This window comes from Tupaia chinensis, unplaced genomic scaffold (assembly GCF_000334495.1).
Source record: "Tupaia chinensis unplaced genomic scaffold, TupChi_1.0 Scaffold144899_1, whole genome shotgun sequence".
Taxonomy (NCBI): domain Eukaryota; kingdom Metazoa; phylum Chordata; class Mammalia; order Scandentia; family Tupaiidae; genus Tupaia; species Tupaia belangeri.
Genome location: NW_006204759.1, coordinates 1,710,475 through 1,733,688, shown reverse-complemented (window position 1 = coordinate 1,733,688; position 23,214 = coordinate 1,710,475). Strand labels below are relative to the sequence as shown.

The 23,214-nt window shown below is 43.7% G+C and overlaps 1 protein-coding gene across 1 annotated transcript in view; it reads left to right on the top strand.

The window, feature by feature from the left end:
- Window positions 1–23,214, top strand: part of SMYD4 (SET and MYND domain containing 4) — a 68,218-nt gene that overhangs the window by 30,127 nt on the left and 14,877 nt on the right. Inside the window, exons 4-5 of the mRNA XM_006167554.3 lie at window positions 6,299–6,385; window positions 10,986–12,147. Coding sequence (XP_006167616.1) covers window positions 6,299–6,385; window positions 10,986–12,147 — 1,249 coding nt within the window. The remainder of the gene's footprint in view (window positions 1–6,298; window positions 6,386–10,985; window positions 12,148–23,214) is intronic.

Genomic DNA, 23,214 nt, shown 5'->3' with positions numbered 1-23,214 from the left:
AGAAAGATATTGGGAACCAGCAGTTAGCATAATGGCTATGACGCTGGACTCCCACGTAGTCGACCGCGGTTCACATCCCGGACCCGGTGGCTTAAAAAACTCACGCTGGGCACGTGTGCGTGCGTGCCCAAGATCCCGAGAGGAGAAGGGATTGCGGTGTGGCCATCCTCCCTGGGGGGTGATTTCTCGCTTTCTGTCTGTCTGTCTGTCTCTGTCTTTCCGGCGAGTGCACAGGCCCTATAGCAAAAACCTCTCCAAAAAATAAATAGGTAGCACTTTGTCCTATGACTAGAAATTCCAGTCCCGCTGTCTCTGGGACCATGAGATTTATTTTTTCCTTCTGATCACATTACATGACATACACAACCTTGTGTCTTCTGGCGTTTTACAGGCATGTGCTTTTGGTGCAGTGGTTTGGAGCTGTCCATGAAGTAACAAATTTCTGTTTTGTTTTGCTTTCCTCTTTATGAAGACCTGAAGATGAGATATTTCTAAATACACTTTCTAGAGGTTACTTGGTGGGAAAGGACCCCGATGCTGCCCTTTTCTACAGAGAAGAAGGAAACAAAAAGTTTCAAGAGAAGGATTATGAAGGAGCTGCAGTGCTGTACTCTAAGGTAAAGCTCGCCCAGCCTAGAACTGAACAATGCATACAGAAGCCTTCAAAAGGAGGAGCTGTACTGCTAAACTGCGTCGCCATTGTTAACCTTTGTCTGTAACTCTTGGATTAGGTTTGAAAAAGAAAACTGGCAGTTGGTTGTATCCTGAAACAAAGGCTAGTTAAAATGTCCTGAATTTCATCAAGACACTTCTAATCTCACCTTCCATCAGACACCTTGTAGCAAGGCTTCCAAGCCTGCTTGCTCACGTCTGTCAGAACTCATTGAGTTGTGTGCCATTTTTGTCTGAATGACTAATGAAGCTGTTAGCTCATAGTCCCGATTTAGAATACAGCTGGATTTTAGTTAGCCACAGTGTTAGAGTACACCAGTATGGAATAGATTATGAAAAAGGAAAGGAGCTTATTAGCCAAAGCACAAGTTGAACTCCATTTTGAAGGTTGTCAGTGAACCTGTTAATATTACTGGCAGTCAACCAAAAAATTTTTACAATTATTTAATTTTTTGAAGTAATTATTTATTTAATTCCATTTGCTGTTTTGTTTTTGTTTTTTTTTTCCATTTTACCAGAGAGAAGGAAAAGTAAGAAAGGAGGCAGGGACTCAAACCGTGTTCGCCCAGGTAGGAATCCAGTGCCCTTAACCACCACACCACCTGCCAGCCCCTAATTTTATTTTTCATTGTTTTATTTAATTTTTTATTGTTTTATTTATGTATATTTTTTAGCTTGCTACAGAGATTGTGTTCTCACCAAAGAGAGAAAGAAAGTGAGAAAGTAAGCCGACAGGTCTAGGACTTGAACTGTGGCTGGCCATGTGGGAGTCCAGTGTCTTGACCATCACACCACCTGCTGGCCCCAGCAAATATTTTAAATTATACTAACCATTAACAAGCTAGATTTTGAGGAGAAATCATGGCTTATAGCAATCTGTTACTGTCCTGCTTCTATAATAGGAACTGGAGCAAAATCTCCTGAGACTTCTTTCATAGCTTCAAAGAGACTTACACAAATTTAAAGCAAGAATGGAACTGGCTATTAACCTAGTGGTTAAGGGAGCCAGATGCTACCTGGCTGACCGAGCAGTTCGCATCCCAGATCCAGAGGCTTGAAAAACACACCAGGCATGTGTGTGCATGCGCACTTGCACCTATGTCCAAGATCCCAGCAGAACAGAGAAGGGATTGCAGCATGACCATGCCCCATTGGGAGTGCCTTCTCTCTCTTCCTCTCTCTCTGTCTCTTTGTGGCTAACACACATGCCCTCTGGCAAATTAAAAAAAAAAAAAAAAAAGGCAAGATTATATCAATCCCTTGCACTACATTGGTGATCTCATAGATACAAAGAATGAGTATGAATTTGAAGTATTTGCCCCTGCTCTGAATCTTTAACGGGCGTATGGTTAAAGTTTGGAATTAATTTTACAAAAACTATCAGGCCTACCACAGCAGGCTCTATGGCTGATAAAATCCCGACTTTGTAGTGGTATAACAGAGTATTTAGCTAAATAATGTAAGCGTTAGTGATTGCGGAAGGATTAAAATCCATTAGACATAATGATCCAGTGATAAATGGCTTAACAGTTCTTTTTCAGAGCTAATCTCTTCGACTTTCCTCATGTGCATGATAAATATGATCACATGTGAAGTCCTTCAAGGAAGACAGGTGAAATGAAAAGGGAAGTCAGGCAAAAATTAAGCTGTGCTATGGTTGTAGAGGGAGATGAGCCTTTCTGTTTCATGAAGCTAGCACTCTGGTGATTATGTTACTTCATAATTTTCTAGAAAGCTGCTCTTTTCTTTCTTTTTAAAAATAGTATTTGTTGTTTCCGTCTGGTTATAAAAGTAATATATGAGTACTTTGGAAAATACAGAGAAGCATAAAGAGTGAAAAAAAAAATTTCATAACCAGTGATAGACACTGTTAACATTTTTGCTTATATCCATCCAGCCAGACTTTTTCCTTTGAGAAAGGAAAATATGTTTCTCTTTTACAAAATTGGGATAATGCTGCACTTACTGTTTCATAACTTGCTTTCCCCCCTCAACAATTTATTGTGCCTATTTTCTCATGCTATTAAGTTTTCCGGTAGAACATGGTTTTTCAGGGCTGGCTTAGTGTTTTATTAGAGCAAAGAACTGTACTCGATTTAACGTCTCCTCATGTGGGCAAGCTGTTTGATACCATCATGCTGCGACAAGGCATCTTTCTAGGTAAATATTTGTGTACATCTGAATAGTTCCTTAGGATAAATTTTTACAAGAGTAATTGCTGGGTCAAAGGAATTTTATTTTTTAGACAGGATCTCACTCGATTGCCTGGGCTAACCTCCAGTGCTCGACCCTCCTGCCTGGGATTGCAGGCACGTACCACCATGCCCGGCCTTCAGGTTGGACAGGAAATCAAACCTGGGCCGCTCATGTGGCCCCAGCCTGCAGAGCGCAGCATCGTAGTATCATATGCCACCGCAGTTGGGCCCAAAGGAATTTTTTTCTTTTTTTTTTTTTGGAAGGTCTTGGTACTTGATGCTGATTTCTCCAGAGAAGGATTAGTTAACGTCCTTTTTGGGGCTGGCCTTAGCACAGTAGTGAAGCTCTCTGCTTATGGAGCTGGAACCTGCATGGTTACCAATGGTTCAAATCCTGGCCTGGCAGCTTGAAAAGCAAACCAGACATGTCTGCATAATTGTTCAAAATCCTGGCGGAATGGAGAAATGGAGGAAAGAGGATTGTAGCATGACTATGCCCCATTGGAGGGTATTTTCTTGCTCGCTCGCTCACTCTTTGTTCCTCTTTCTAGCAAGAACATGCACCCTCTGGTGACTAAATGTCCCTGGGCCGGCAGGTAGTGTAGAGGTTAAGGCAGCTGGATCCCACGTGGCTAACTCTGTGGTTCAAGTCCTGGACCCAGCAACTTAAAAATCACACCAGGTATATATGCATGTGTGCCCAAAGTCCCAAGAGGAGAATGGTGGAGAAGGGATTGCCAGATGGGGGGTGATTTCTCTCTCTCTGCCTGGCAAGCACATGCACCCTATAGCAAAAAAGAATAAAAAGCCCCTCTGGCAGAGTATAAGAATATTCATTTATCCTAGCCAATACTGGTAATTATAGCTTTGTAGTTGTTATCTCTCTTTATTTTTAATAGGGATTGTGTTTACATAGTTAAATTTTAGAAGTTGCAAGAGTATACAATGTGGTCTACCTCACCTAGCCACTTTGTTTCCTGTCCCCATGAGCCCACCGCTGTTAAATGTATCTTTCCAATGAATCTCAGGCATGTATAAATAGTCTTCTGCTCTTGTGTACACACACACTTTTTACATGAATGATAACATTCTATGGATACTGCTCAGCACCAGGCTTCATTCACTTCATGATAATTTGAAGAGGATTTCACATCAATACATAGTTTCCATTATCCTTCCCCTTCCTCAACTCAGCATGCTGTCAGTTTATCTTTGTCAATCTGAAAGATTAAAATGGGGGAATCAGCAGTTAGCGTAATGGCTATGTCGCTGGACTCCCACGTAGTCGACCACAGTTCGCATCCCCGACCTGGTGGCTTAAAACTCACGCCGGGCGCGTGTGCGTGCGTGCCCAAGATCCTGAGAGGAGAACGGAGGAGAAGGGATTGCAGCGTGACCATCCCCCCTGAGGGGGTGATTTCTCGCTTTCTGTCTCTATGTCTCTCTCTCTCTGTCTGTCTGGCGAGCGCACGCGCCCTATAGAAAAAACCACCCCAAAAAAAAAAAAAGGTATTTCAGTACAGTTTTAATTTGTATTTTGTTGACAATGAATCAAGTTGAACTTTCTTTTTTTTTCAGCTTTGCTGTAGGGTGGATGCTTTCTGGGGAAAAACATCCCTCCCCTGCGCCAGGGGGAATGGCCATGCCACAGTCTCTTCTCCTCCATTCTCCTTTCGGGATTTTGGGCATGCACACACCTGCACCCAGAGTGATTTTCAAGCCACTGAGTCCAGGTTTCTAACTGCAAAGTCGTCCATGTGGGACCCAGCCGCCTTAATCTCTGTGCCACCTGCTGGCCCCAAAATTGAGCATTTTTTCATGTTTTTAAGAGCCATTTTTATTTCCCTTAAGAACTATCCACATCATTTTCTTATTTTCCTATCAAATTGTTGGTGTCATCTTATTGACCTGTAGGAAATCTTACAAAAGTAAAAAAATTAAATCTTTGCTATAATATGAGTTACAAATATATTTTCCAGTTCAGTGTTTGCCTTCGGTATTACTTTTACTGGGTTTAGCTGTATATATATATATATATATATATATATATATATATATACAGGGGGCACATGTGCCCATCAGCAAAAAAGAAATAGAAATCATCCTCCTTAACAGGGTATGGTCACACCTCAATCCTTTTCCTCCACTTCTCCATCCTATCAGAGTTATGGGCATGCACACATACGTACCTGGTGTGTTTTCCAAGCTACCGGGCTAGTATTTGAACCCTGGTCAGCCATTTGGGACCGGCTCCCAGTGCACAGCCCTTACCCACTATGCTGTGGGCCCAGCCAAAGAGAATTTTTTTAATGTAGTAAAATTTATATTTTATTTTTAAGAATTAAATAATTCTTTATTTTATTTGTTATTGTTTTTTAATTTTGCCAGAAAGAAAGGGAAGTGAGAAATCAAACTACCAGGTCCGGAACTTGAATCACACCACCTGCCGGCTCCAATGTAAACAAGTTTATTAACCTTTTATGACTTAATGGGTTTTGGGTCATAGAAAGGGATTCCTTACTCCAACAATGCTTGAGTCTGTTACAATGGTTTATTTTAGTACTCTTATGGTTTCATATTTTATGTTAAGAATTTGATCCATTTGTAATTTATCCAATGAGAAGCTTACTGTTACTTTTCCTCAAATTGCGCTATTGTCTCAATTTGAGAGGTTTTTACTATAGGGTGTGTGCGCTCGCCAGACAGAGAGAGACAGAGACAGAAAGCGAGAAATCACCCCCCAGGGGGGATGGTCATGCCGCAATCCCTTCTCCTCCATTCTCCTCTCGGGATCTTGGGCATGGATGCACACGCGCCCAGCGTGAGTTTTAAGCCACCGGGTCCGGGACACGAACCGCGGTCGACTACGTGGGAGTCCAGCGACATAGCCATTACACTAACTGCTGGTCCCTGTCTCATATACTTTTACTAAATAATCCCTATCTTCTGATTTGACTTACCACCTTTATGAATATTATTAATTCTTACCAATTTGATGATAGACAAGAAATCCCTCTTTTGTTTTCATTTTCATGTATTTGGCTATCCATCTGTGAATGAATTAGGCATTTTTCATGCATCGATTGACTATTCGTGTTTCTTCTTCTGTGAATTTCTGATGGTGCCACTCACCCTTTGTTACATGCAGGATTATGCTTGCAGATATTTTCCTCGGTTTTTCATTTACTTTGAGCATTGTTTGTGGTTAAAGCTGTCTCTGATGTTGCTGTTTTCAAAGTGCTCTGAATATTTCTCTCCTCACTTGATCTTCACAGCTTTGCTCTAGGTAAGTTAAAGATGCAGCTGAAGCTCACAGAGGTTCAGTAACTTCCCCAATTTCACAGTCTCTGGTATGCGAGCCTCCCCTCTCTGAAACAATACTTCAGAGCTGCTCGGTTCCCTTTGCGCTCAGCCAGTTCATTGTTTTGCAGGGGATATCTCACTCAAGGCCTGCCACGGAGATTTCACTGTGTTATGCTAACCGCTCTGCAGCCCTCTTCCACCTGGGTCAGTATGAGGTGAGTGTCAGGTGGGCCCAGTGACTGTGGAGGATCTGTAGGGGCTTCCCTGGAGGGCGAGGCCTTCAGTCTTTGCCTCCTCCTGTAACAGAGATCAGGCTATGCTGCAGCTGCTGCACATCCGCCCAGACTTGCCCTTTCTCTTGATGTGTTTCACGAATCACCGGTGGCCACACAGGGCCTGTGAGTCAACAGAGGAGGTAGGGTATATTCCACATGGGGCATGGACTGTCAAGTAGTATGTTGCTCATAATATTTCAGGTTCCAACTGTTTGCAAATATTTACCTGTTTATTTAATCTGTTTTTTTAGGTTTTGCCATAGAGTGCATACATTCACAGGAGAGAAACAGAGAGAGGGAAAGTGAGAAATCACTTCCGAGAGAGGATGGCCCACAAGTCCCTTCTCCTCCATTCTTCACTCAGGATCTTGGGCATGCACGTGCATGCTCCTGGCATGAATTTCAAGCTGCTGGGCCCATGACTTGAACTGTGGTCAGTCACGTGGGAGTCCAGCACCTTAACCATGACTGTAGTTATCCCCTAAGAGTGACAACAACAATAACAAAGTGTTCAGAATTGTGTCAGTGGAGTTCTTCTGCTTGTATGTTTTAAATTCTTTTTTTTTTTTTTGAGGGGTTTTTGTTGTAGGGAATGTGCATTCACCAGAAAGACAGAGAGAAAGAAAGCGAGAAATCACCCCCCCAGGGGGGATGGCCACGCCGCAATCCCTTCTCCTCCATTCTCCTCTCGGGATCTTGGGCACGCACGCACATGCGTCTGGCGTGAATTTAAGCCACTGGGTCTGGGACGCGAACCACAGTCGACTACGTGGGAGTCCAGCGACATAGCCATTACGCTATCTGCTGGTTCCATGTTTTAAAATTCTTGATAGAGAGTGTGTGCATGTGCATGCACAAGAGAAAGAAAGATAGAAAGAGACAAAAAAAAAAAACAATCTTAACCGGGTTGACCCCCTTTCCCCAGTCCTCCAGCTCATCTGGATCCTGTGTGCCCGTGTACTTGCCACTGGCATGTTTGCGGGCCAGCCCAGGGATCTAAAGCCTGGTCAGCCATGCAAGTCTAGCACTGCAGTCCAGCACACTACAGACATTGGGCTACACTGGGCATCGGTGGAGTTCTTTTTGCTTTTTGGGGATTTTTTAAGAGAGATTTTTGCAGTAGGACATGTGTGCTTGCCAGAGAGACAAAAAGAAAGAACTCACCCCCCCTAGGGAGGTTGGCCACACTGCAATTCCTTCTCCTCCATTTGCCTCTTTAGATTTTGGACACACACACATACACGCCTGGTTTGAGTTTTAAGTCACGGTCTGCCGTCTACTACATGGGAGTCCAGCAATGTAACCATTATGCTATCTGGTCCCTCGTTTTTGTTTTTAATTGCCAGAGGGTACATACATTCACCAGAGAGAGAGAGGGAGGGAGAAATGACCTCTCAAGGAGGCATGGCTACACCACAGTCCCATCTCCTCCGTCTCTACCCCATCAGGATTTGGGCCACACACGTACATGTACTGGCGTGTCTCTCAGTGGAGCTGGGATGTGAACCGTAGTCACCATGTAGAATCAGCTCTTCCAACCACTAGGTCATAGAGCAGGCCCTCAGCGGAGATCTGAGACAGGATGTGACCCAAATTACACTTACGTTTTAAGACAATATCTCTGAGGCATCTGAAATTTATAATAGGTCTAAGAACAAGCAAGTACATTCACACTGTTATAACCATCTCTAAAAGCTTTTTTTTTTTTTTTTTTTTTTTTTTTTTGCTATAGGACACATGAACTCACCAGAAGGGAAGGAAAGTCAGAAATCACCCCCCAGGGTGAATGGCAATCCTTTCTCCTCTGTTCTCCTCCTAGGATTTTCGGTGCACACGTGCGCACGCGCACACACACACACACACACACACACACACACAAATGCAAATATGGCGTGTTTTTCAAGCCACCAGGTCTGGGACTCAAACCATGCAGTTGACCATGTGAGATCCAACCACCCTAACCTCCACACCACTGGCTAGCCCCAGAACAAACTTAAAGATGCCATTTTGGTATATTTATTTCAGAATTCCATAGAAATTCAAATTATACCCCAGAGTTAAAGACTATTGGGATAGTGAGTAGGTTCGCACCTACTGCCCTTTGGACTAGAAGAGAAGAATGAGAGTCTAACTGTAGGCCCTAGCAGGAAGGATAGGCTATTGAGAATGAGTAGAAGAACCTGTAACACATCTCGCCCTGGCTCAGCAGGTGGTGTGGTGATTAAGATTCTAGATTCCTACCAGTTCTAGTCCTGGACCTGGTGGCTTGCTTTCTCACTCTCTCATCAAATTGAAGAAGGAGAATAAGAAATAAGATTAAATTAGTAATTCTTTTTTTTTTAAAGAATAATTTCTTTAATCTTATTTATTCAGTCAGTCATTTTCATTTGACCAGAGAAAGACACACAGAGAAAAGGAAAGTAAGAAAGCAAGACACCAGTACAAAGACTCAATCCATGGTTGGCCATGTGGGAGTGTCCAGCGCCTTAACCACCACACCACCTGCTGACCCTAAATTAGTCATTCTTTAAAAAAATAAAAAATAAAAAGTCACCCTTTATAGCTTCCCAGTACTGTTTATTCCTATATTCCTTCTCGTGGCAGTGGTTACGATTTGTGGCGCACATGCCGTGTTCAAGCACTTCTTTCAGCACTTGGAATATATTTCTTTATTTCACCCTCAAAATAACCCTGTAAGATGTGGTATTCCTGTTCTTCAGATGAGGAAACTAAGACATTGGCACACATTATGTAGCCAGTAAGAAGTAGAGTCAATATTCAATATTTGGGGTTTTGTTTGTTTTTTGGAGAAGTTTTTGCTATAGGGCACGTGTGCTCACCAGAAAGACAGAGAGAGACAGAGAGAAAGCAAGAAATCACCCCTCGGGGGGATGGCCACACTGCAATCCCTTCTCCTCCATTCTCCTCTTGGGATCTTGGGCACGCACACACACGCGCCCAGCGTGAGTTTAAGCCACCGGGTCCAGGACTCGAACCACAGTCGATTACATGGGAGTCCAGCAACATAGCCATTATGCCAATTGCTGGTCCCTGTTTTTATTTTTTATTTTTTAAGAGATTTTTGCTATAGGGCATGTGCACTTGCCAGAGAGACAGAAAGCGAGAAATTACCCCCCTAAGGGGCATGACAATGCCTCAGAATTTTGGGCACACACACACACATGCACCTGGTGTGAGTTTTTTTAAGTCACTGGGTCCAGGACTCAAACCGTGGTCGACTACATGAGAATTCAGCAACATAACCATTATGCCATCTGCTGGTCCCCAGAGTCAGTATTTGAATACAGGTGTGCTTTGCTTCAAAGTGTGTCCTCTTGATCATCATACTGCAAGACTTTGGCAGACTTTTTTTATTTAAAAATAGAAATATTGGAACCAACTGGTAGTGTGGTGGTTAAGGTGGCTGGATCACACATGGCCAACTGCATGGTTAGAGTACCAGGTCTGGCAGCTTGAAAAACATGTTAGGTGCATGCATGTGTTCCCAAAATCCCACAAGGAGAATTAGAGGCCATCTCCCGTGGAGGATACTTTCCCACTTTCCCTCTCTCTGTCTCTGGGTCTCTCTGTGATGAACACATGCTCACTAGCAAATTTCCAAGACATTAGAAATATTTAATAAAAGCAATTAAGCGTAGTATCTTCCACAGGTATTACTAATCACTCAATTACAAGATCACACATAGAATATGATAAAAAGGTGTAAGTGCAGGGTCAGCAGGTGGCTTGGTGGTTAGGGTAGCTGGATCCCTCGTGGCCGACTACAGAGTTCAAGTCCTGGATCTGGTGGCTTGATAAAACACACCAAGTGCATGTGCCTGCATACCCAAAATCCCAAGGGGAGAATGGAGAAGAGACTGCAGCATGGCCATCCTCCCTGGGGGTGAGGGGGTTGCTTTCTTACTTTTCCCCTCTCCGTCTCCAGCGAGCACACGTACCCTGTTGCAAAAATAAATAAATATTTTTCTGAAAGGAAATGAGTGCCTGTGCCCGGCCATGGTGGCACAGCAGAAAGGGGCAACTGTGCAGTGACTGAGGCTGCCAGAGAGGTGCGGTTCAGTTCCCAGCACAACCTCAACAGGCCAGGCAGACTGTGCGACTGTGCCCCGACTAGCTGGAGGCTGGGGCAGGAGGGTTGTGACACGGTGAGAGCCTGCCAAAAGTCTCTCTCTAATTCTCTCCCCCTGATAAAAGCAAGAAGGGAAGCTGCACATGGTTGTCCTTGTTCGACCTTTAATAGTCTTTAACTTTCAGGGCCGGCAGGTGGCGTGGTGATTAAGGCCCTGAACTCCTACATGGCAACTGTGATTCCAATCCTGGACCTGGCGTCTTGCTTTCTCACTTTCCCTTTGTCTCGCTCTCTCTGTCTCTGGTCAAATTTTAAAAGTAAATAATAGTAACAAGTAAATTAAATAAATAAAAAGAATCCTTAACTTTCCTATAGATCTTTGCCAAGATTTTCAGTAGCCATTGAAGAGCCAGGACCAGGGGTAATTTTTGGATTCCCTCTCTGTTGCAGGCATGTCTTAATGACATCCTCAGAGCACAGACACACGGGTACCCAGAAAGACTGCGGCCCAAGGTGATGCTGCGCAAGGCGGAGTGCCTGGTGACTCTGGGGAGGCTGCCGGAAGCGAGCCAGGCCATCGAAGATATCGAACGTCATTTTGCCACCACACCAGCCCCAGCAGCTCCCCCCTTTCAAATTCTGCAGGAAAACCTCCATCGTCTAAAGATGAAGGTACAAGAGAAGAAGATTCTCACAAAAACCTCCCCAGCAGCTCTAGCCAAAGCCTCTAATGGTCACGACCTGAGGGAAGAGAATGAACAGATTTCCAGCGCGTCACCCTCTGTCGGCTTACGCACACACCCTTTAAAAGGCCGCCATCTAATTGCCACAAAAGATATCCTCCCAGGGGAGCTCCTGGTGAAGGAGGACGCTTTCGTGAGTGTCCTTAACCCAGGAGACATGCCACCACTACGTCACAGCCTGGAGAACAAGTGGGATACCAGAGTTACCAATGGGGACCTCTACTGTCACCGATGTCTCAAGCACACTTTGGCCACCGTCCCCTGCGATGGATGCAGCTACGCCAAGTACTGCAGCCATGCGTGTACGCAGCAGGCCTGGGAGCTCTACCACAGCACCGAGTGCTCCCTGGGCGGTCTGCTCCTTGCCCTGGGTGTCTTTTGCCACGTTGCTCTGAGGGCGACTCTTATAGCCAGATTCGAGGATGGTGGCAGAGTCCTAAGGAAGCTCTGTGATGAGGGTAGTGACAAGGACATCTGTTTACCTGAAAACAAGAATCTGGTCAAGACACTTAGTTATTGTCTAGGGGAGGATGAGGAAAATAGCAAATCGGTCGAGACTCTAATTCCTGGATGTGATATTGATGGGAAATATCAAAACAATTATAATACTGTCTTGAGCCTCTTGCCTCATACTGAAAACCATAGCCCAGAGCACAAATTCTTGTGTGCTCTGAGTGCTTCTGCCCTGTGCAGGCAGCTGGAGGCAGCCGGCTTACAGGCCCTCACAGCGGGTGGGAAACCCTCCCCGCGGGAGGCAGCAGAGGCTCCTGAGCTGTGTCTAGATGTGAATGTCTGGGGAGTGGCCGTGCTGCGACACATGCTGCAGCTGCAGTGCAACGCCCAGGCCATAACGACCCTGCAGCAGACAGGTAAGGAGACTCGCTCTTGTCTTCCAGTGCTGTTCTCCAAACAGCTGATGTTTGAGGAGTAAGAGCCATGAGGGAAAACAAGTCAGTGACGGAACAGGAAAACGCAGCTGCTTCGTAGTACCTTTTTTGTGCCATCGAGAAGCTTTTTGACCTTAACAAATGATTTCATTCCACTCTGCCTCAGTTTTCTCATCTGTAGAAATAGGTAGTTTCATTCCTACCAAACTTTGCAGAGTTGTGTTTGTTTTGAAAAATTCTCTTAATGGGGACCAGCAGTTGGCGTAATGGCTATGTCGCTGGACTCCCATGTAGTCGACCATGGTTTGAATCCTGGACCCGGTGGCTTAAACTCACACCAGGCATATGTGCGTGCATGCCCAAGATCCCTAGAGGAGGATGGAGGAGGAGGAATTGCGGCGTGGCCGTCCCCCCTGGGGGGTGAATTCTCGCTTTCTTGTCTCTGTCTTTCTGGCAAGCTCACGTGCCCTATACCAAAAACCTCTCAAAAAAAAAAAAATTATCTTAATGGAAGACCAGCAGGTGGCATGGTGGCTAAGGCGCTGGATGCTCCCACATGGGCAACCACATTTCGAGTCCTGGACCTGGTGGCTTGCCTTCTCACTTTCTCTCTCTCTCTCTCTGGGTCTCACTATCTCTCTCTGGTCAAACTAAAATAAATGAGTGAACAAGTAAAATTAAATAAATAATTCTTAGGGAAAAAAATATTCTCTTAATGGGGCCAGCAGGTGTCATGGTGGTTAAGGGCGCCAGACTCCCAATGGCTGATTGCAGTTCAAGTTTCGGATTTGGCGGCTTGCTTTCTCATTTTCCCTCTCTTTCTCTCTCACTCTGCCCCTCTCTGGTCAAATTAAAATTAAATAAATGAATAAATAAAATTCTCTTAAAATTAAAAATTCATATTACTAAGGCTTTTTGATCATGAGGGAAAACTATCTCAAATAAATAGTAATAGCAAATTGATTACAAAGATATGTGCACAGGAACCCAGAGAAGGCCGTCATGTTTTTTCTTAGGAAAGACAGAAACAGTCTAACCAGACTGCAGAAAGAATAGGCTCTGGGACCAGCAAATGGCATTATGATCCCATTGCTGGACTCCCGTGTAGTCAACTGGCGACTTAAAACTCACACTGGGCACGCGTACATGTGTGCCCAAACTCCCGAGAAGAGAATGGAAAAGGGATTGCAACATGGCCATTCCCCCTGGGGGGCTGATTTCTCACTTCCTGTCTCTTTCTGTCTGTCTCTCTGGCAAGCACATGTGCCCTATAACAAACCCCTCCCAAAAAAAAAAAAAAAAAAGAACAGGCTCTGTGGTTGAAGAACATATCAGATTCTTAACTCACTCAGCTACTTAGCCATTCTCTCTCTTCTCTTTCCAATTGACAACTTCTTCCCATTCTTTTTTTTCCCCCATGATAGTATATGCACATACATGAGAGAGAGAGAAACATCATGTAATGGCATCTAGTCATGCCATAATCCCCTTCCTCCAGTTTTCCAGCTCTTCAGGATCCTGGGTACCTATGCACGTCTCAAGTTAACTGGGCTGGGGTCCAAACTGTGGTAGGCCATGTGGCTTCCAGCATTGACGTTCAGCATACTACTGACTGCACCACCTGGCTGGGCATTTTCCCATTTTCCTGTTCTAAACTTCTAAGAGAATAATTCATCCCAGCACAGCTTTCTACACCATCTGACGCTGTAAGTTGTTGCCAGCCTGTGAATGGCCTGTCCTTTGGTCAGAAATCCTACTTCCAAGGAACTGCCTCTAGACACAGACCAGCCAGCCTAGCTTTGCTTTCCTGAACTGGAGGCTGTAGATAAGGCTGTTTAAGCTAGCTGGGGAGGCCGAATGTGTCCAGAATAACAAGTGGCACCTCCAGTATGACTGTACTACCCACAGGTACAACTATTATTAGAAAAGAAATGATGTTGTCCGCATTTCCATTGTTTGATTGCCATTTTGGCAGAAAATGTCTTTTGATTCAGTTAGTGCATAATTTTTATGGTTAACTTTATTGAAAGAGAAGAAACCAGGTGTGGCTAAACCTAGGATTTATACATAGATTAACATTAAATGTGGTTCACATCTCAGACCCGGTGGCTTGCTGTCTCACATTCCCTCTCTCTCTGTCTCTCTCTGGTTAAGTTAGAAAATAATAATAATAATAATAATAAATCAAGATAAATAAAATAATTATTTTAAAAATTTTTAAAAATAAATGTGATTTAGCTAACCCATATATACTTAGCTCTTTTGATCTTTTCATATTAGGTAATCTAGAACTTGTCAGCCTTTTTTGTGCGTGTATCTTTATGTTTAATTTTAGTTCAGCTGCCAAGTTATATGATGTATGGATATCTCAATAGAGGTGTTTGGGGGCAAGACTCTGTTTTCAAAGCTAAAGCACATGGAAGAAACAAAAATAGCATGCTCCCATGACACAAAAACAGTTATTTTAACTTGGTCTCTGTTTTCTTCTCTGCCTTCTTTGGCTTCTTTAAGCTGCTGCTACCTTCTAAAATATATCTGAGTGTTTTTCCAGGACTATGTTTTCCCTTGAGTATAGTCACTTGCATTTTCTTTTCTTTTTTTTTTTTTTTAAAGGCTTTTGGCATAGGGCACTTGAGCTTGCAGGAGAGAGAGAGTGAGAAGAAAAGTGAGGAATCACCCCAGGGTGGATGATCATGCCACAGCCCCTTCTACTTCATCTCCTCCTCAGATTTGGGGCATGCATGCACTTGCACCCAGTGTGATTTTTCAAGCCAAGTCCAAGACTCAAACTATGGTCAGCCATGTGAGAGTCCCCAGTGCCTAAATGACCACGCCACCTGCTAGCCTCTTCACTTGCATTTTTTTTTTTTTGGAGAGGTTTTCGCTATAGGGCACGTGCGCTCGCCAGACAGACAGAGACAGACATAGAGACAGAAAGCGAGAAACCACCCCCCAGGGGGGATGGTCACGCCGCAGTCCCTTCTCCTCCATTCTCCTCTTGGGATCCTGGGCACGCACGCACACGCGCCCGGCGTGAGATTTAAGCCACCGGGTCCGAGATGCGAACCGCGGTCGACTACGTGGGAGTCCAGTGACATAGCCATTACGCTAACTGCTGGTTCCCTTCACTTGCATTTTTTAAAATATTCACTTTTGGAGACTAGTAGGTGGTATGGTGGTGAAGTGCCGGACACTCCCACATGCCCGACCATGGTTCAAGTCTCAGACCTGGTGGCTTACTTTCTCACTTTCTCGCTCTCTCTCTATGCATATCTCTCTCTGGTCAAATTCAAATAAATGAATGAATAAATAAAATTAAATAAATATTTTAAGAAATAATAGGTTATCGTTTTAAAAATTCACCTTTTTTTTTTTAAGGTTTTTGCTATAGGGTGCGTGCACTCACTAGAAAGACAGAGAGAGACAGAGGGACAGAAAGCAAGAAATCACCTCCCCTGGGGGATGGCCACGACACAATCCCTTCTCCTCCATTCTCCATTCAGGATCTTGGGCACGCACGCACACGTGCCTGGCGTGAGTCCCCCCGGGTCGGAGACTCAGACCACAGCCGACCACATGGGAGTCCAGCGACATAGCCATTACATTAACTGCTGGTCCCATCACTTTTTTTTTTTTAATTAAAAAAATAAAATATGGAGGGACCAGCAGGTGGTGTGGTGGTTAAGGGCACTGGACTCCCACATGGCCAACCATGCTTCTAGTCCCAGACCTAGCAGCTTGCTTTCTCTCTCTCTCTTACTCTCACTCTGTCCTTCTGTGGTCACATTAAAATAAGTAAATGAATAAATAAAGTCAAATAAAATTTATTTTTAAAAATAATTAATTTATAAATAAATAAATAAATAAATAAAATGTGGGACTTTCAGATTAAATGGCAGAAAGTTGCTGACTAGATTCTATGATGTGTCTTGTCTTTGAAGTACTTAATGGAGGGCCAGGTGATGTGGTGGTTACAGTGTTAGATCCCACATGGCCGGCTGCGCAGGGTAGGTCCCAGACCTGGTAGCTTGAAACACATGCCAGGCATGTGTGTGTGTGCATTCCCAGAATCCAGAGAGGAGAATAGGGAGGAGGGGGCATTATGATGTGGCCATTCCCCTGTGGGGGAGTGAGTTCTCATTTCCTCTTTCTCTAGTGAGTGCACTTGTCATCTAGCAAAAAGTAAAAAAAGATAGTAATATTAGGACACACAGGGGCCAGCAGGTGGAGTAGTGGTTAAGGTGCTAGACTATCACATGGTTGACCATGTTCAAGTCCTGGACCCAGCAACTTGAAACTCACTCCAGGCGTGTGTACTTTGTGTCCAAAATCCTGAGAGAAGAAGGAATTGTGGTGTGGTCTTCCTATGAGGGGGGCGATTTCTTGCTTTCTGTCTCTCTGGCAAGCACATGCTCCCGATAGCAAAAAAAAAAATCTCTAAAAAATATATTATAAAGTAGTAGGACACACAAAAACAATACAGTGTCGTAGCTATGCAGCCTACTGTCCAGGTAAACGAAAGCCGTGACCACTAACTCGGGCTGAATCTCTGAGGCAGAATGGCAGAACCATGTCAGCAAAAGAAGTTGGGATTTTCCATCTACGTTCCTTCATTGGCAAAGATCTTGGCCTAAATGTTCTTGTTCCATGTGCATAAAGTTTCAGTATGGTCTGGGTCCAACAGGTTGTGTAATGGTTATGTCGCTGGACTCCCACATGGCTGACGCGGTTTGAATCCCCGACCTGGCAGCTTGAAACTCACACTGGGCGTGTGTGTCTGCATGCCCAAAATCCTGAGAAAAGAATGGAGAAGGGATTGCAGCATGGCCATCCCCGCTAGGGGATGATTTTTGTTTTCTATCTCTGTCTTTCTCTATGCCTCTGGTGAACACATGCGCCCTATAGCAAAAAATCTCTCTTTAAAAAAAAAATTCCGCCGGGCGCGTATGCGTGCGTGCGTGCCCAAGATCCCGAGAGGAGAATGGAGGAGAAGGGATTGCGGCGTGACCATCCTCCCTGGGGGGTGATTTCTCGCTTTCTGTCTCTATGTCTCTGTCTGTCTGGCGAGCGCATGCGCCCTACAGTGAAAATCTCTCCAAAAAAAAAAAAAAAAATTCCGGTATGGTCATTTTTTTATTTGCATAACAAATTTTGGATAAAAGTTTTCACAAATTGTTTACAGTAATTTATTTTTTATTTTTTAGAGAGAGATTTTTTTACTATAGGGTGCATGTGCTTACCAGAGAGACAGAAAGCAATGGCCATACTACAGTCCCTTCTCCTTCATTCTCCTCTTGCACACACGCACACCTGGCATGAGTTTTAAGCTGCCAGGTCTAGGACTTGAACTGCAGTCTACTATCTGGGAGTCCAGCAATGTAACCATTACACTCTCTGCTGGTCTCTAGAGTAGATTTTTGCTGGCCTCAGGTTCTAATGTTTAATGCACAATTTACTCTTATATATGTGGTGTTTTGAAAATGTATACATGGTAGGGCTGGCAGGTGGCCTGGTGGTTAGAGGCACTAGACTCCCACATGGCCAACAGTGGTTTGAGTCCTGGACCTGGTGGCTTGCTTTCTCGCTCTCTCTCTCTGTCTGTCTTTCTGGTCAAATTAAAAAATAATAAATAAAGTTAAATAAAATAATTATTTAAAAAAAAATAAATGTACATGTGGAGGGCCAGCTGGTGGCATAGTGGTTTAGGTACTGGACTCTCACATGGCCAACTGTGGGTTCAGTCTTAGACCTGGAGGCTTGCTTTCTCACTTTCTCTCTCTCTCTCTCTCTCTCATCCTCTGGTCATCTTAAAAATAAATAACAATGTTTATAAAATTAAATAGAGGCCAACAGGTAACATGGTCGTTAAGGGCACTGGACTCCCTCATGGCTTCCTTTTTCAGTTTCTCTCTGTCTCTTTTTGGTCAAATTAGAAAATAATTATATTAATAATAAAGGTAAAATAAAATAATTCTTTTTCGGGGGAGAGGTTTTTTGCTGTAGGGCACATGCACTCTCCAGAAAGACAGAGAGACAGAAAGTGAGAAATCACCGCCCCCTCCCCCACACACAGTGGGGATAGCCACACCGCAATCCCTTCTCCTCCATTTTTCCCTCGGGATCTTGGGCACGCACGCACAAGTGGCCGACGTGAGTTTAAGTCACCGGGTCTGGAACTCAAACTGTGGTCGACTACATGGGAGTCCAGCAACATAGCTATTACACTAACTGCTGGTCCCAAATAATTAGTTTTAAAAAGTGTTCAGACAAGATGTATCAGGAATCACAAGTAAATCAGGGTGTCTGTGTTAATATAAAAACAGTAGAATTCAAGGTAAGAAATTTAGTACAACAAAGAAGCATTTTATATTATAAAGGATACTCCACACTAAAATATTTCATCAGCCTTAGTTCTTAGAAACATGAAGATTGAATCTATAACACAGAAATGGTTAAAAATACAAGGACAAATTAGCAAAAACTCCATTGGTGTAACAATTTTTTTTTTTTGAGAGGTTTTGCTATAGGGCGCGTGCGCTCGCCAGACAGACTTGAGAGAGACAGAGAGACAGAAAGTGAGAAATCACCCCCCAGGGGAGATGGCCACACCACAATCCCTTCTCCTCCATTCTCCTCTCGGGATCTTGGGCACGCACGCACACACGCCCAGCATGAGTTTAAGCCACCAAGTCCGGGACATGAACCGCAGTCAACTACGTGGGAGGCCAGCGACATAACCATTATGCTAACTGCTGTTCTCAGTGTAACAAATTTTAATACACTACTCTACATTGAACAATCAAATGTATTAAGGATCTAGAAACCAACATAATAAACTAGGAGATTGAGGTGCCAGCAGGTGGCAGACTGGTTAAAGCTCTGGACTTCCACATGGTTGACCACAGACCTGGCAGCTTGTTCTCTCACTTTCGTTCTTTCTCTCATTCTCTCTCTGTCTTTCTCTCTTTGGTTAAGTTTTAAAAATAAGTAAATAAAGGGGGCTGGAAGGTGGCAGGGTGGCTAAGGACACTGGACTCCCACATGACTGACTGGTTTGAGCCCCAGAACCGTCTCTCTTGCTCTCTTGCTCTCTCATGCTTTCTCTCTCACTCTGTCCCTCTCTGGTCAAATTAAAATGATTAAATAAATAAAGTTAAATAAAATAATTATTTCTTTAAAAAAGTAAAATTAAATAATAAAAAATAATGTTTATAAAAATAAAGCTAGGGGATTTAGTAGCTATTGCTATCAGATTTTGTATCCTGTAGATCAAGGGTTACAAACTTTACAGACACTGAAATTTTAATTTTGTGTCTTCTTTCACATCACAAGAATTATTCTTTTGATTTGTTTTCAATAACTTAAAAATACAGAAAACATTCTTAGACCACAGGGTATTTAAAAACAGATAGCAGCAGAATTTCACCCAAAGGCTACAATTTCCAGACTCCTGATATAGACAAAGATTTGGAAACTCTAATTAATAAATCTGTTTAGGGGGCCAGCAGGTGGCATGGTGGTTAGGGGCGCTGGACTCCCACATGGCTGACTATGATTCAAATCCTGGACCTGGTGGCTTGCTTTCTCACTTTCTCTCTCTCTCTGTCCCTATCTGGCCAAATTAAAATAAATAAACAAATAAGCAAAAAAAGTTAAATAAGATAATTTTTTTAAAAAAATCTATTTAGGAAAATACCCACAAAATTAGGAACAATAAAAGTGATAGAGCCCATAATATAAATTCATATTCAAATTAAAATTTAATATAATTTTGGACTACTAAACTTGAGACTATTAAATAGATAACTATTTAGAAAATACAAAATGCTGGCATAGCTCGTGGCCTAGCGGTTAAGGAGGCTAGATCCCACATGGACAACTGTGCAGTTAGAATCCCAGTCCTGACAGTATGAAAAACACCCTGAGCACATGTGTGTGCATGCTCACGATCCCAAAAGGTGGGAGAAATGGGGGAAAAGGGATTATGGAGTGACTGTTTCCCATGGGGCATGCTTCCTTCTCTCTTTCTCCCCCCTCTCTCTCTTGCACATGCTCTCTTTGTGTCTCTCTGAGGAGTGCAGGTGCCGTCTGGCAAAATTTAAAAGAATTTTATAAATACAAATTGCCTAAATTGGCCCAGGAGGAGGAAAATTAAAAAAAAAAAAGGCAGTAATTATGGAAGAATCAAGTTACCAAAATATTTTCTTTTTATGAGAGAAATTTTTTTTGCTATAGAGTGCGTGTGCTCACCAGTGACAGAGGGAGACGGAGAGACAGAAGGTGAGAAATCCACTGCCCCCCAGGGGGATGACAGTGCCACAGTCCCTTCTTCTCCATTTTCCTCTTGAGATTTTGAGCACGCATGCATATTCTCCCAGCGTGAGTTTTAAGCCACCAGGTCCGGGACTCAAACCCTGGTGGACTACATGGTAGTCCAGCAATGTAAACATTACACCACCTGCTGGTCCCAGTTACCAAAATCCTTTCATAAAAATAAGTCAGATCCACTCTTTTCTATGTGAGTTCTTTAAAACTTTTAAGGAGCTTATTTAACCATAATCTAAAAAAAGAAAAGCAAGGAAATTCTCTCAAGAACAGATCATGTCTATAATATATAAACTGCTCCAGAGCGTGGGGAAACCTCGAACTCGCCCACTCAAATACAAAGCCAAGAATAAAAAAATAAAAAAAAAAACCTGTGGATTAGTCTTACTTGTGAATATTGATGCAGAAACCCTAGATAAATCACTGCCATATCACACTCAACAGTTTGTTAAAGGAATTACAATATATGACCAAGTAGGCATTATCCCAGAAATGCAGATATTTCAACTTGAAGAGATATAAAGGAAGGCTTGGACAAACACAGAGACAAGCCATTATCTTAAAAACTCTAAAAATGTCAGTTTCCCGCCATCAGCCTCATTAACTCAATGCCATTTCACCTAAAATCATAATTGGGTTCTTCTTGGAACTTGACAGTATTCTAAAAGTCATCCTGAGTAAGTGAAAGAGGGCAGCCACATTCCGAAGAGTTCCAAAGGGTCTTGGTACTATCAGATATTACACCAGTATTACAACTCCAATAATTGGGTTGGCCCCGTAGCACAGTGGTTAAGTCAGATCCCACATGGCTCACCACGGATTAAATTCTGTTCCAGTGACTTATAAAAAAATAAACATGCCAGGGACCAGCAGTTAGCGTAATGGCTATGTCGCTGGACTCCCACGTAGTCAACCACGGTTCGCGTCCCAGACCCGGTGGCTTAAAACTCACCCCGGGCACATGTGTGTGCATGCCCAAGATCCCAAGAGGAGAATGGAGGAGAAAGGATTGCGGCGTGGCCATCCTCCCTGGGGAGGTGATTTCTCGCTTTCTGTCTCTCTGTCTGTCTCTGTCTGTCTGGCGAGCGCACGCGCCCTAAAGCAAAAACCTCTCAAAAAAAAAAAATGCCAGAGGCCAGCAGGTGGGATGGTGCTTAAGGCACTGGACTCTGGTGTGACTGACTGTAGTTTGGGTCCTGGACACAGTGGCGTGAAACTCAATCCAGGTGCATGTGCATGCTGCCTAAAATCCCAAGAGGAGAATGGAGGAGAAGGGATTGCAACATGGCCATCTCCCTGGGTGAGGGAGTGCAGTGATTTCTTGCTTTCTGTCTGTCTGTCTCTAGCAAGCGTTCATACACAATAGCAAAAATCTCTCTCAAATGAAAAACTAAATGAACATGGCAGCAGGTAATGTGGTAGTTGAGGCACTAGACTCCCCTATGACTGACCATCGTTCAGGTCCAGACCTGGCAGCTTGAAAATCATGCCTGGCACATGTGTAAGAGCCCAGAACCCCGAGAGGAGAATGAGCAGACGGGATCACGGCTTGGCCATCCCTCTGCGAAGTGATTTCTCACTTTCCCTCTCTCTTCTCTACACCCTATGGGAAATAAACAAACAAACAAACATGCCAGACATGTATATGTGTGTGCCCTAAATCTGGCAGAAAAAGGATGGCTATGTTACCATGCCTGCCTAGGGAACCTTTTCTCTCTTTCTCTCTGTGTCTGCACCTCTCTCTCACTTTCTCTTTCTGTTTTTCTTGCTCTGTCTTTCTCTCACTCTCTCTCTGGAGAATGCACTTGCCCTCTGGCAATTAAAAAAAAAAGCTCCAGTAATTAAAGACAATATGGAACTAATGACAGCCCATCAAAAAAGTATTCAATTCTGTCTTGTAGTCATTAAAAAGTTAACTATTTTAAAAGCAAACCAGTGCTGGAATCAGCGAGTGGTGTAATGGTTATGTCCCTGGACTCCCACATGGCCAACTCTGGGTCGAGTTCCAGACCAACTGGTGGCTTGAAACTCATGCCGGTGCATGTACATGCGTGCCCAAAATCTCAAGAGAAGAACTAAGGAGAATGGATTGTGGCATGGCCATTCCTTCTGGGGGAATGAGTTTTCACTTTCTGTCTCTCCAGAGAGCACACGCACCCTATAGCAAAAATCTCTCTTAAAAAAATTAAATAAATAAAATTAAACCAGTGCCAGTCCCATAGCACAGCAGTAGAAGCAACTGCGCAGACGAAACCGGATCCCATTTGGCCAGCTGGGGTTTGAATCCCAGCCTCTGCTGCAACACTGTGGCACGGGCACGTGTGCCCATAACCCTCACAGGATGAAGGACTGTGATGTGACCAGGCCATGGGGCAGGGAGACGGGGCTGCTTTCTCTCTCTTTGTCTTGGATGTGCACACACTCTATCATGAATAAAGAAAAAAAAATATGAGAAAAGTAAATTAGATTTAGAAAAAGGTAAGTGAACATTTATAGACTCTTAGGGAGAGGGTTTTTTTGAGTATGTAAAACTAGGCCAGCCCCTATCGCAGTTGGCCATGTGGAATAGCACTTTAACCGCCACCAGGTCTGGAACTCTAACTGTGGTAGGCCATGTGGGAGTGTCCAGCGCCTTAACTACCACGCCACCTGCTGGTCCCCTATACTCATTTTTTTTTAAAGAATTATTTAATTTAATTTTATTTATTTCATTCATTTATTTAT